The sequence below is a fragment of the Muntiacus reevesi genome, chromosome 18 (genome assembly GCF_963930625.1).
Source record: "Muntiacus reevesi chromosome 18, mMunRee1.1, whole genome shotgun sequence".
Lineage (NCBI taxonomy): Eukaryota > Metazoa > Chordata > Mammalia > Artiodactyla > Cervidae > Muntiacus > Muntiacus reevesi.
The window spans coordinates 18692482-18706391 of NC_089266.1; the positions used below are offsets into that span (position 1 = coordinate 18692482).

General features: G+C 45.1%; 1 protein-coding gene across 2 annotated transcripts; it reads left to right on the plus strand.

Moving 5' to 3' along the window:
• Positions 1 to 4634: 4634 nt before the first annotated feature.
• Positions 4635 to 5844, plus strand: LOC136150273 (caltrin-like). 2 transcript variants are annotated; one of them, XM_065911048.1, is made up of 4 exons: positions 4635 to 4733; positions 5136 to 5311; positions 5407 to 5485; positions 5623 to 5844. In XM_065911048.1, exons 2-4 carry the CDS (start codon positions 5136 to 5138, stop codon positions 5635 to 5637), a joined length of 270 nt encoding a protein of 89 aa, XP_065767120.1. In that variant the 5' UTR covers positions 4635 to 4733; the 3' UTR covers positions 5638 to 5844. The 2 variants fall into 2 exon arrangements, with proteins under 2 accessions (XP_065767120.1, XP_065767121.1); XM_065911049.1 differs by having other exon boundaries at positions 5407 to 5479.
• Positions 5845 to 13910: the final 8066 nt, after the last annotated feature.

The window sequence follows — 13910 nt, forward strand, 5'->3', positions numbered from 1 at the left end:
AGGGCTGGAGCCTGGGACCCCTTACAGTATCTTGTTCTAGGATTCAGGACACAGGCCAGCATTTAAAAAATTTTTTAATTAAAAAAATGTAACTGTGATTTAAGTTATTAAAGCAATGTATATACACCTTATAAGAACATTCAAGCTATAGATCAGTCAATTCAGTTACTGAGTCGTGTCCGACTCTTTGTGAGCCCATGGACTGCAGCACAACAGGCTTCCCTGTCCATCACCAACTCCTGGAACTTGCTCACTCATGTCCATTGAGTCGGTGATGCCATCCAACCATCTCATCCTCTGTTGTCCCTTTCTCTTCCTGTCTTCAATCTTTCCCAGCATCAGAATCTCTTCCAGTGAGTCAGTTCTTTGCATCAGGTGGCCAAAATGTTGGAGTTTCATCTTCAGCATCAGTCCTTCCAATGAATATTCAGGACTAATTTCCTTTAGGATGGGCTGGTTGGATCTTCTTGCAGTCCAAGGGACTCTTAAGAGTCTTCTCCAACACCACAGTTCAAAAGCATCAATCCTTTGGTGCTCAGCTTTCTTTATGGTCCAACTCTCACATCCACACATGACAACTGGAGAAACCAGAGCTTTGACTAGATGGACCTTTGTTGGCAAACTACAGATAGAGAGTGGATAAGATACTGGAGAAGTTGTTGTTTGAAGATAAGCAAGACTGGGGCATCGGGTTTGAAAAACTCAGTTACAGTTGGGCAATCAGAAAAAGAGACGCAAGCATGCCTTATTCATTTCCTTTGGACTTCAAACATATCACGCACATTCAGGTATCCACCTCTCTCTGGATCTCCTGACTCGAGCTCCCCTTGTCTTTCCTGCATAAATCACACTGACAGTCCCACAATCCATCACTTAGTATTTTCTGTTTCACTAAATGGGCTGAGAATTTAAAGACACATGTGAAATTCTCCCACACAACATTGCCTTGATTTGTTAGGATTTTCCCTGACTATTTTACAGTCATCTTTCACACCTCATCTCACATTTCAGTCATTCCTTTTGTTGAGTCTTTCCAAAGCATTCAACTTAGTTTTCTAGGAACTGATTGTTTATGCACTAACATTTCATCGGTGTGTGTAGTAATAGATTATATGGTTATATGATATCAGTGAAAGTATACCTGGTCTAAACAGCAAGAGAACACACCCAGCTTACTCTTGGTAAACAGATAACTCAATACAAGAGAGAGTCCTGTGTGTTCACACCGAGGGTCAGCAAACTATAGTCTGTGGACATGTTTTGGTATATCCTGTAGGTCAGGAAAGACTTTAAATTCTTCTTTAAAAAAAAAATTAAGGTAGAGTTGATTTACAATGATGTGTTAGTTTCAGGAGTCCAGCTTGGATTCTTATGAAAGTGAAAAATAAACCTTGGGGCTGTTTAAGCTACGGTTATTTGGTCTCTATAAGGCAGCTCTGTCTTAACTAATGGGCTTCCCTGGTGGTTCAGCAGTAAAGAATCTGCCGGCAATGCAGGAACCGCAGGAGATGTTGGTTTGATATCTGGGTCAGGAAGATCCCCTGGAGGAGGGCATGGCAATCCACTCTAGTATTCTTGCCTGGGGAATCCAATTGACAGGGGAGCCTGGCAGGCTACAGTCCATAGGTCACAAAGAATCAGACACGAGTGAAGCGACTGAGCACGCATGCATCTTAACTAATTGAATCATTGATTGATTCAATGACCATTTCCTAGATCCCCATGATGTGCCAGTTCCACCAAAACTTCAGGAATCACAGATACAAGGTCTGAAATGGCCTCCCTAGCTCAGCTCCTTCTGACTCTTCTCATTGTTCATTCCACTCCAGCCCTACAGGCCTCCTCACCATTCCTCAAACTGTCAACCTGACTTCAACCTCAGGACCTTTGCACTTGCTCCTTCCCCCACCTGGAACATTCCTCCTAAGTTAGACTCATGATTTGCTTCCTTACATCCTTCAGTTGCCATCTTATGGTGAGGTCTTCCCTGACCATCCAACATAAAACAAGTCCCCCGCACCCAGCACTCTATCCTTCTTATCTGAATTTTTTTCCTATAGCACTTATTTTCTCTCTCTCTCTCTTTTAAAATTTATTTTAATTGGAGGCTAATTACTTTATAGCACTTATTGAAATCAGACCATACTATTAATACATAATTTCTTGTTTATTCATTTCCTGGGCTAACTTTTAAAACAATGCACAACATGAGATTTTCAAGTTACCTTATATTGGGGCAAAATGGAGACTATAGCCTGGGAGGCAACATTTCAGGTAGCTCTTAGAAACTGCTCCAAAGAGTTAGGAGGGGAAGGTCAGTAAGTGTGTGATTTTGGTAAAAGGGGAGTACATATGATCAAGCATGTATTTTTCTGCAGAAGGTTTCTGTTAGTCACAAGACACAGTTGTCACCATGAAGGACTTTTTGTGCTTTTCTAGATATGAGGAGACATGAGCATTGGGCTCATAAAATCGGCTCCTGAAAATATCTATCTGAAGATCTGTTCCGCCAGATTTTCTCAGAGCACAGAGTGCCTCATTTCTGGTTCACCCTGATTTCCTTTCCGGGGGGTGTTGAAAGTCAGGAGCTGCAGCAGAGCATGATTTATATCCTTGTAGAGGTAAATGTCAAGTGTGGATGGCAAGTGCCATATAGGTGAGACCTGCCACTAGAATGTAAACTCCAAGAGGGTGTGGGTTTGCCTGTTCATTCACTGCTCAGTCCTGGGTGCTTAGAAGAGTGTCTGGCACAGAGTAGGGGCCCAACAAGTGCTCACTGAGTGAGGATGGATCGCTCTTGCTGCATGGCCATTTACTGTGTTTAGAGCCTTGGGCACGAGGCCCTGCCTTTCGGGTGGAAGGTAGTGGACGAGTGCTGCTCAGTGGATGGGATGTCAGAGAGTGGGGGAGATAGGGGAGGGTGGGCAGGTGGTGGGATATACAAAATTAAGACTTAGGGCAGGGATGGCATGGACTACCCTCTCCTGATGAGTAGCTCTTGAGTCCACTGGGCAAGAGCAATGGTCAACTGGGGTCTAAGATCATGGCCTCGTTGACCCCTAAGGTGGCCTTGCTAGGTGTTCTGAAAATGGGGATCAAGTGAACCCTAGTGATTCTGCCCCTACTTCCCTTTGAGGACAAGTTGGAGGCAGATGCTGGATACAAGACTATAATAACAATATTTGGAAGTTTCTCCACTCACAGATGTCAGTCTCCCATCCTCCAGATGTATCTCATAGTGACTGAATCATGGGTCAATGATGGCGTTGAGAGTGTGCTGGGGGTAGCTGAGGCCATTGATCAAGGGCTAGGACATCCTCTCCACTAATCAGCAAGTTAATACTCTTCAGTGAGGCAGTGGTGATTAATGAATCGATAGGTTGATCCTGTAATTGTGGAGTGGCCGTCAGACTCTTTCCCTCTCTTTTAGTGGTATGGGCAGGTGGGTCGGATGGGGCTGTAGACCTCACTCTTACTTAGCTTCCCTAATTCTGAACCCATACCTGACTCCTAAGCCCCATGGTTATACAAGATAGTAAGCCTTTCTGTCCATCACGATTGAGTGGGCCTCTCCCTGGGGTCAGCCTCAGCCCTTTTCTCTGCTTTGTATCCTGGGTGACCTTGGCTGTTGCTTCCTTACCTCTCAGAGCATTAGTTTCCTCATCTGTAAAATGGGGAGAAATGCAGCTCATTGTGTTCTTGTCCCTGAAATCATGTACTGCCCAGGACACAGGAGGTGCTTAACAAACAGGAGTCCTTCCCTTGGTGGGGATCTTTGACCCTGAGCCCAGTGGAGACTGCAATGGGCTGGTGGCATGTTGTTGGGCATTCCTGGCATCACTTAGTCCTATAAGACACTGGTGCTCAAGTGACCCCTGGATGGAAATGGGGACATATTGCCGTGCAAGGGGTCTGTATGCCAGGCCTGCTGGACATGAATGTGTATGTGTCAGGCTGGGTGTACAGGTGGCTGACTCAGCTGCTTCTGGGGAGGGGACTGACCTTTCCCTCCTCCCAACTCTTGAACAGAGGGAGACATAGTGGAGTGTCCAGAGGGGTCCCTCCTCCAAGATTTCACAGACAGCAGGCAAAGAGCCAAGTTTATAGCTCCCATCCTGCCTCCAGCAGAGAGATTTTCCCCCCACAGTTCTTGTCACTCCTCAGTTCTCCTCCAACATATTATGAAGCAGGGGCTGAAAAGACTGGCCTTTGGCAGGTGTGACTACAGGTCCCACAGACTGGAAAAAATATTCTGGCCTCCTGCCTGCATCTCCTGTCCCCCCCCACGGACAGGCTAGAAAAGACAGAATGTCAACCCTGGCCCTAGGGGTCTTCCCAGCAATCTAGACCGAATGGTTCACTTCCTTAGGAGGCTACACCTGCTGTGGCGGGGGGCCAGGGCGGGGGCGCGGGCTGTAGGGTGAAGATGGGGTTCTGACTAGGCATCGTCTCCAGAGGTACCCTGAGTACAAGTGTGGTGCTCCCTCCTTGGCTCCTTGGAGGTGGAGATATTATGTACTGTCTGAGTGTAATCTCAGCGATCTGCTGTGGGGTGGGGGCAGGAAGGAGGAAGAGCCCCCTCCCTTCAACTCCCTTCCCCTTTCAGACCAGGATATAAGCCCCACACGGAAAGCACTGAGCTGAGGAGGCCACAGCCCCACCTGCAGAAGTCCAGCCCTTAGGACTCCTCTGGCCTTCCATCTCCTGACCACTCTGCCTCTGGAGCTGTCGCTGTGAGTGGCCTGAGACCCAGCAATGGTCTGGTCGGGGGATCCCGGGCTATCTTGTGGGGAAACTGAGGCTAGCAAGGTGGAAACGGACTGAGTGTTGAGAAGCTGATTTGGAAGGGGGTCAGCGGACGTGGGAAGGAGAAAAGCCGGGGAGTCCCCGCTGCCAGCATAGACTTGTTCCTCCATCTGCCCTTCTGGTGGAGGCAGGCAGGGCTTCTGCCCTTCTAACAGATGAGGAAACTGAGGCCAGAGATGGTGCAGTGCCTGAGAACACACAGCCAGCCGGTGGCTGAGCCTGGGTCGGGAACCAGCCACAGACAGGTCGCGGAAGCTTGCACCACATGGCAGCCTCAGACTCCCGCCTCGGGAGTAGTTGCTCTAGCTGACTCTCGTGCCCTTCTCCAGATGATGTCGGGGCGCAGATCGTGGCCCGCCATGGCCACAGTGCTGCTGGCCCTGCTTGTCTGCCTGGCGGAGCTGGTCGACGCCGACTCCAATCCCCAGCCTTCAGGTGGAAAAGCCTCTGGGGCTAAGCACAGTCACCACTCCTCGCTGAGCCACGTTCTCAAGCTGGCCAATCGGTAGCGGTGAGCGCCTGCGCGGGGTGGGCGGGGCAGGGTCTACGACAGGGGCGTGATCAATCATGACCCAGCCCATCTCTGGCCCCGCCCCACAGACTCGCGCATCCTGATTTCAAAGGTCTCCTCTCCAAATGGATCTACAAAGATCCCGAGGGTCACCACGTAGCGGTAAAAGTGCCCCGCCACATGGCTGTCCCCTGGAGCGTGGCCTGATCCTCCTCCCACCCTAGCCCCGCCACATGCTACTTTCCCCCAGGCTCATCTACCCAGATCCGACGCCGAGCTTGGTTCCTCTCCTTTCCCTCCTGCAGGGCAAAGGAGCCTAACTAAGGTGAAGACTGCCACGGCCTCCAGAGAGAGGTGTGCTAAGACACCGACCCCATTTCCGTGTTTGCTCCTGACCCCGGAACTTGGATTCCTGTCCAGGCTTGCTGTGTCTGAGGAGTGTTCGGGGTGGGGTCCTTTGTCCCTTTCTCCGTGTCCCTTCCCTTGGGCTGGAGGGCTGTGAATGGTCCTTCCTTGTTTCCTAAATAAAGTGCAAATTTCTTTGAAATGGAAAGTGTACTTACCTATTTCCTTTACCTAATCCTTGGTGGAGGTGGCATCCAAGTGGGAGTTGTAGGGTGGAGGGGAGGATAGAGCTGAGAGGATAGAAGATGCCTCCTAAGAGAAAAGGAACCAGAGGTCAGGGCTGGGGCAGAGTTCAGGCTGGGGCTCTCTCTGCTCTGAGCTAAGAGAAAAGGCTACCGCCCTGCAAGGGGAGTGGATGGCACCCAGACAAGTGTCCTCTGGCACTCTAGTCAGGTGGGATGGGGGCAGGTTGAAAGTTCTTCTAAAGGGTTAGGGAGGAGCAAGAAGAATTGCTGCTGGAGGGTGAAAGGTGTGGACAGGAGCAGGCTAGGTATCCCAGGGGAGTAGCTGGGGGCAGAGCTGCGCCATCCCGCAAAGAGGGAAGTGTCTGCAGAATGGGTTTGGCACCAACACCCCAGGTTACCCCGAGGAGATGTATCACTAACTCCGGGGGCTGTAGTGGCTGGGAGTGGAGATGGAACCTCAGCTGGGGCTGTGGAGGGAGACTCATTTGTGGAGTGAGATGGGTGTGTGTGCTGGGGGAAGGGGTCACTTCCAACAACCCCATTGCCTGGACAGGAGCAGTGGGAGTGTGGAGGCTGCCCTTTCTCTCAGCTGCCGCCCTCCCCTTTCTGAATTCACACTCAGGAGATAAGTCACCAAGCATGGTGTCCTGGGGACAAGGTCATGAGAGGGATTCCCTCCTGAGGTGGTTCTGGGAGAGGAGCTTCAAGCTGGCTCTGCCATCGCTGGAGGAGAGGCCCCTGCTCAGTCACCACCTGCCCTGGGATCGCTGGGGCTCTGCCCCCTTTCCCTCCCTGCACTGCCCTCTAGTCTCCCGGAAGGTAGGGTGAAAGGGGGAGACAGAAGCAGGCCGAGGGCCTGGTCAGGTCACAGGCCGTGTAGACTCCAATGCTCTAAGCCTTTGGCCTGGCCACTGTCCCTGCTGTAGATACCTTTCTAATTTCATTCTGGAGATCAGTTTCAAGGTAGTGGCTGCCTTCTCCTGGAAGCCTGCCCTGATTGCTTTGAAAGGTAGAGTTAGTTCTTTTCTCTGATTTCCTCTTCCTAAAACATTCCACTATCTGAGACCCATTTCCTGCCACTATTCGTCTGTCTTCTTTCCTCTACCCTAACCAACCGTAAAACCCCTCCATGCCATGGCTGCCTCAAGTTTTGGTTCATTTTGTGGTTGGAGGCGTGGGACAATGTGACTCTGTGTTGGTGTCCATGGTTTTCTGTCTGTTGGTCTGCATGGAAGAGCTGTGGTCAGTTTGAGGCTTGTAGATGAGAATGGTGGTATAGATTATATAGCCATGGACAATTTCTGCTCAGCTTGACATGGGTTTGCCTTAAGTCCACTGTGGGGAGTGTTGAGAGGTGGTTAATCCATTGCTGATCAGATTCAACCAATATTAAGGGTCAGAGGGAAGCTTAGATGTAATATTGATGATGATAATATCAATAGCTACCTTTTTTTTGTTTTTTTTAAAGCACTTGCTGGGAATTCACTGGTGGTCCAGTTGTAGTACTTGGCATTTGCACTGCTGGGGCCTAGGTTTGATCACTGGTCAGGAAACTAACATCCTACAAGCTGTGCAGCTCATCCAAAAAAAGAAACAAAGAGCACTTTCTTATGTGCTAGACACTAGCTATTTGTTTTACATACGTTATATTGCTAGGGTGTTGATCTGATTTGAATAACTGAGACAGAATTAAGAATGACTTAAACAAGAAAGTATTTTATTTCTCTTATATAAAATGCAAGTAGTATCCAGGGAGTTGGCAGCTCTTCTCCACTGGGAATGTCCACCAGCCCGGTTTCCTATTCTGTGGCTTCCAGATGCCCTCATCTCTATGAATAAAGATGACTCACCTGGCCCGCAATCACTGTGTCTGTATTTTAGGCACCAGGGAGGGAGGAAAGGAGAAAGGGTAGGTGTGCTGGTTCCTATGCTGTGTAACAAGTACACCTAAAACTTAGTGACTTAACCGTTGTATTGCACTCATGATTTTGTGGGTCAGGATTGAGAAGGACCTGACTAGGCCATTATGACTCGGAGTGCCTCATGCAGTAACTGTCAGAGGCTGACTGGGTCTGATCTCCAAGAAGGCTCACTCACATGTCTGGTGGGTTCTGCTGGGAGTTGGCTGGGAGCTCAGATTGACACCTACATGTATCCTCTCCAGCCTGGTGTCTTGGGTGGTTGGACTTACAGAACAGTGACTCCTAGGGCTAGTGGTCCAAGAGAACCAGCAGGTTGACTGCCTTGCTGTATTAGTTTGCTGGGGCTGCCATTACAAAGTCCCACAAACTGGGTGGTTTCACCACAGTTCTGGAGGCTGGAAGTCTGAAATCAAGGTGTTGGCAGGCTTTGTTCCTTTGGAGGTCTGTGAGGGAAAGATGTGTACCAGGCTTCTCTCTGTGGCTTCTAGATGGGGGTCTTTACCCTATGCCTCTTCACATCATCTTCCCTGTATGCCTGTCTGCTTCTGTGTCCAAATGTCTCTTTTTGGAATGACAATAGTCATGTTGGATTAGGAGCTCACGGTACTGCAGTATAACCTGACCTTAATGAATGACATCTGCAGTGACGTTATTTCCAAGTATTGTCACATTCCTGAAGTACTGTGGGTTCGGATTCCAACACATGAATTGGAAAGCGAGGAGAGCAGAACACACTTTAATTCATAATAATTACCTTTTGTGACCTGGCCTCAGAAGTCACATAGCATCGTTTTTTTCTTTAATTCTTTAATGTATTAATTTGGTTGGGCTGGGTCTTAGTTGCAGCAAGCAGGATCTTTGATGTTCATTGCAGCATGCTGGGGGCTTCTCAGATGGTGCAGTTGTTAAGAATCCAACTGCCAGTGCAAGAGCTATAGGAGATGTGATTTCTATCCTAGGGTTGGGAAATCCCCTAGAGAAGGAAATGGCAACCTACTTCAGTATTCTTGCCAGGATAATTCCTTTTTTTTTTTAATTGTTTTTTTTTTCATTTATTTTTATTAGTTGGAGGCTAATTACTTTACAATATTGTAGTGGATTTTGTTATACATTGACATGAATCAGCCATGGATTTACATGTATTCCCCATCCCGATCCCCCCTCTCACCTCCCTCTCTACCCAATCCCTCTGAGTCTTCCCAGTACACCAGGCCCAAGCACTTGTCTCATGCATCCAACCTGGGCTGGTGATCTGTTTCACTATAGATAATATACAGGTTTCGATGCTGTTCTCTCAAAACATCCCACCCTCGCTTTCTCCCACAAAGTCCAAAAGTCTGTTCTGTACATTTGTGTCTCTTTTTCTGTTTTGCATATAGGGTTATCATTACCATCTTTCTAAATTCCATATATATGTGTCAGTATGCTGTAATGTTCTTTATCTTTCTGGCTTACTTCACTCTGTATAATAGGCTCCAGTTTCATCCATCTCATTAGAACTGATTCAAATGAATTCTTTTTAACGGCTGAGTAATATTCCATGGTGTATATGTACCACAGCTTCCTTATCCATTCGTCTGCTAATGGGCATCTAGGTTGCTTCCATGTCCTGGCTATTATAAACAGTGCTGCGATGAACATTGGGGTGCACGTGTCTTTTCAGATCTGGTTTCCTCAGTGTGTATGCCCAGAAGTGGTATTGCTGGGTCATATGGCAGTTCTATTTCCAGTTTTTTAAGAAATCTCCGCACTGTTCTCCATAGTGGCTGTACTAGTTTGCATTCCCACCAACAGTGTAAGAGGGTTCCTTTTTCTCCACACCCTCTCCAGCATTTATTGCTTGTAGACTTTTGGATAGCAGCCATCCTGACTGGCGTGTAATGGTACCTCATTGTGGTTTTGATTTGCATTTCTCTGATGATGAGTGATGTTGAACATCTTTTCATGTGTTTGTTAGCCATCTGTATGTCTTCTTTGGAGAAATGTCTGTTTAGTTGTTTGGCCCATTTTTTGATTGGGTCATTTATTTTTTGGAATTGAGCTCCAGGAGTTGCTTGTATATTTTTGAGATTAGTTCTTTGTCTGTTGCTTCGTTTGCTATTATTTTCTCCCAATCTGAGGACTGTCTTTTCACCTTGCTTATAGTTTCCTTTGTTGTGCAAAAGCTTTTAAGTTTAATTAGGTCCCATTTGTTTATTTTTGCTTTTATTTCCAATATTCTGGGAGATGGGTCATAGAGGATCCTGCTGTGATTTATGTCGGAGAGGGTTTTGCCTATGTTCTCCTCTAGGAGTTTTATAGTTTCTGGTCTTACATTTACATCTTTAATCCATTTTGAGTTCATTTTTGTGTATGGTGTTAGAAAGTGTTCTAGTTTCATTCTTTTACAAGTGGTTGACCAGTTTTCCCAGCACCACTTGTTAAAGAGGTTGTCTTTTTTCCATTGTATATCCTTGCCTTCTTTGTCGAAGATAAGGTGTCCATAGGTTCGTGGATTTATCTCTGGGCTTTCTATTCTGTTCCATTGATCTATATTTCTGTCTTTGTGCCAGTACCATACTGTCTTGATGACTGTGGCTTTGTAGTAGAGCCTGAAGTCAGGCAGGTTGATTCCTCCAGTTCCATTCTTCTTTCTCAAGATTACTTTGGCTATTCAAGGTTTTTTGTATTTCCATACAAATTGAGAAATTATTTGTTCTAGTTCTGTGAAAAATACCATTGGTAGCTTAATAGGGATTGCATTGAATCTATAGATTGCTTTGGGTAGAACAGCCATTTTGACAATATTGATTCTTCCAATCCATGAACACGGTATGTTTCTCCATCTGTTTGTGTCCTCTTTGATTTCTTTCACCAGTGTTTTATAGTTTTCTATGTATAGGTCTTTTGTTTCTTTAGGTAGATATACTCCTAAGTATTTTATTCTTTTTGTTGCAATGGTGAATAGTATTCTTTCCTTAATTTCTCTTTCTGTTTTCTCATTGTTAGTGTATAGGAATGCAAGGGATTTCTGTGTGTTAATTTTATATCCTGCAACTTTACTATATTCGTTGATTAGCTCTAGTAATTTTCTGGTAGAGTCTAGGGTTTTCTATGTGGAGGATCATGTCATCTGCAAACAGCGACAGTTTCACTTCTTCTTTTCCTATCTGGATTCCTTTTACTTCTTTTTCTACTCTGATTGCTGTGGCCAAAACTTCCAAAACTATGTTGAATAGTAGTGGTGAGAGTGGGCACCCTTGTCTTGTTCCTGATTTTAGGGGAAATGTTTTCAATTTTTCACCATTGAGGGTAATGCTTGCTGTGGGTTTGTCATATATAGCTTTTATTATGTTGAGGTATGTTCCTTCTATTCCTGCTTTCTGGAGAGTTTAATCATAAATGGGTGTTGAATTTTGTCAAAGGCTTTCTCTGCATCTATTGAGATAATCATATGGTTTTTATCTTCCAGTTTGTTAATGTTGTGTATTACATTGATTGATTTGTGGATATTAAAGAATCCTTGCATTCCTGGGATAAAGCCCACTTGGTCATGGTGTATGATTTTTTAAATATGTTGTTGGATTCATTTGCTAGAATTTTGTTAAGGATTCTTGCATCTATGTTCATCAGTGATATTGGCCTGTAGTTTTCTTTTTTTGTTTGCCAGGATAATTCCATGGGCAGAGAAGACTGGTGGGCTACAGTTCATAAGGTTGCAAACTGAGCATGCATCCAGCAGGCAGAATTTTTTTTCTAGTTGTGGCATGTGGGATCTTTAGTTGGAATGTTTTAGTTGGGGCATGTGTGTTCTTTAGTTGGGGCATGCAAAGACTTAGTTGTAGCATGTGGAATCTAGTTCCCTGACCAGAAATTCAACTGCAATCCCTTGCATTGAGAGTGCTGAGTCTTAGCCACTGGACCACAAGCCAGTTGTCTTCTGTATATTTCAGAATTTATACAAGTACTTAATTTTCTTAAATCCAGCTAGGTAGAGCTCACTGACAAATTTACCTCAGCAATGTTCTCCAAAGACACCTACTGAGACATACATATATCCAGGCAGACACAAGGAGAGATCTCACAGATCCATTTTCTAAACTCAGTCATGAAGTAGCTATCACAATATGACTCACTAGTTGTAACTAATAATTGGAAGAAGTTAAATTTAAAATAATTTTTTCTCTCCTCTTTTCATTTTTTCCCTCAGTCTCAGAAATCAGAGATTATCTAGACACGATACTTTATCCTGAGAGCTCTGGTCTCAAGGTACAGGGAGAGAAAATCAGGGTCTTCTAGTAGGACTTACTCCCTCAGGGTCAGAATTCTAGAGAGAGATATTTTCCCCCTTCAATCTGGCTTTCTCTGCTGCTTGAGAATTAAGCAGGGGTAGGTGAAAGTTCAGCTAGCATTATGTAATTAATTGGCATCATTTAAGGTTCATAATTTTCACAGATAGACTCTTTACTTTCTTTTTAATGGTTTTGTAAAGTTGGTCAGCCTGTGTAACAAGAGTGTGTGTAACTCAGACCAACCTAAATTGTGCCTTTTGCCTAGAGTAGCAATATCCTCATCTAAGTCATCTCAAAATGTGAAGTCAAGCAAAGGCTCATTATGGTGGTGAGAGAATGAATCAGGTGTCAAACCAGAATGCTACTTAAAGATTTTTTCAAATCTTTCATAATAGTCCAAAATGGATTTGTATGATCTTTGTTTGAACTGCTGAATCTCTGTCCAGTCTACTATTTCAGGGAAAAGCTCTGGGATAAGTTTGAGCAATTTCTGGCTAATTCCTTGCATTCAGTGCGAGTTTGTGGTTCAAAATCCATTAAGGGGTGTTTCCATCCTGTTTTCTTGCTTTATTCCCTTGCTTTCTGATGGCTTCTCTGACGGCTCAGCAGGTAAATAATCTGCTTGCAGTATAGGAGACACAGGAGATATGGGTTCGACCCCTGGGTTGGGAAGATCCCTTGGAGGAGGCAATAGCAACCCGCTCCAGTATTCTTGCCTGGAAAATCCCATGGACAGAGGAACCAAAGGCAGTCCATTGGGTTGCAAAGAGTCAGACATGACTGAGTGACTAACACTTTGCTTTCAGAAAATAACAGATGTATTAAGTGATACAGATCTGAAAACCTAGGCTCGCAGATCAGGATGGTTAACTGAACTCCTTATTTTATATATATATAAAATATATATATATATTTATATAAAATATAAATTCTTCAGCAAATCTCAATGGATCCTGACTTGGATTGGGAAATTCCTTAACCAAGGTTCTAAGTTCTGCTTGCTCCAGAGTGTGTCCATGAGCACTGAGGATGGTTTATCTCTTGTTATAATAGGTTTCTTCTTAAAGCGAGCTATAATCACTTCTGATTTTTTTTTTTAATCCTCCTTTACTAGAAAAGGGAACAGGAAGAGGCGAAAGAGTCAGAAGAGAAAAAGAGATAGTGTCTGGGACAGGCAATTCAGATAGAAGAGCATATGTGGGAGGAGCAGAGGGAGAGGCAGAGTCAGAGTGCTAGCAGACTTTTCAAGTTCTGATATAGTTTCAAGCAATTAATTGTTGATTTCCTGCAAAGAAGTTACTCTATCATTTCTGCTTTAGAATCTTCTAGGTACCAATCAAAGTAAGCATTTCATTCCGTCTGATCCTAGGCTTTTTCTAACTGTGTGCACAAAAAATAGCGATTTTGGAATATCTGAAAACTCCAATTTGGCCATTTCAGGTTGAGATCTCCTTTAGTGTAATTTTCCAATTAATTACTTACTTGTAACTGTGAGTTTTGTACATACATAACTCTGGCTGGGGTGTTAGTTAGAGACTGGCTTTCTGATGCCGCTTGTTTCTGTGTTTGAGAGGCTCTGTTTCCCATTTTTAAAATTGAATTTATTTGTCAGGGACAAAATTTGCTAGTGAAATTGTGTGATGGGCCAGTGTGCTGCTTGTGAGCATAACTCCTGCATGTGTCACCCTAGGGTTGATTCAGTCCTCTTGCATGCCTTAGTTTCTCCCTTTGGTGGTCCAAAACCAACATGGGTGCTCAGATCAGTGAATGTCCAATTCTTGTTTGTGACCCCCAATGAGCAAATATTTTA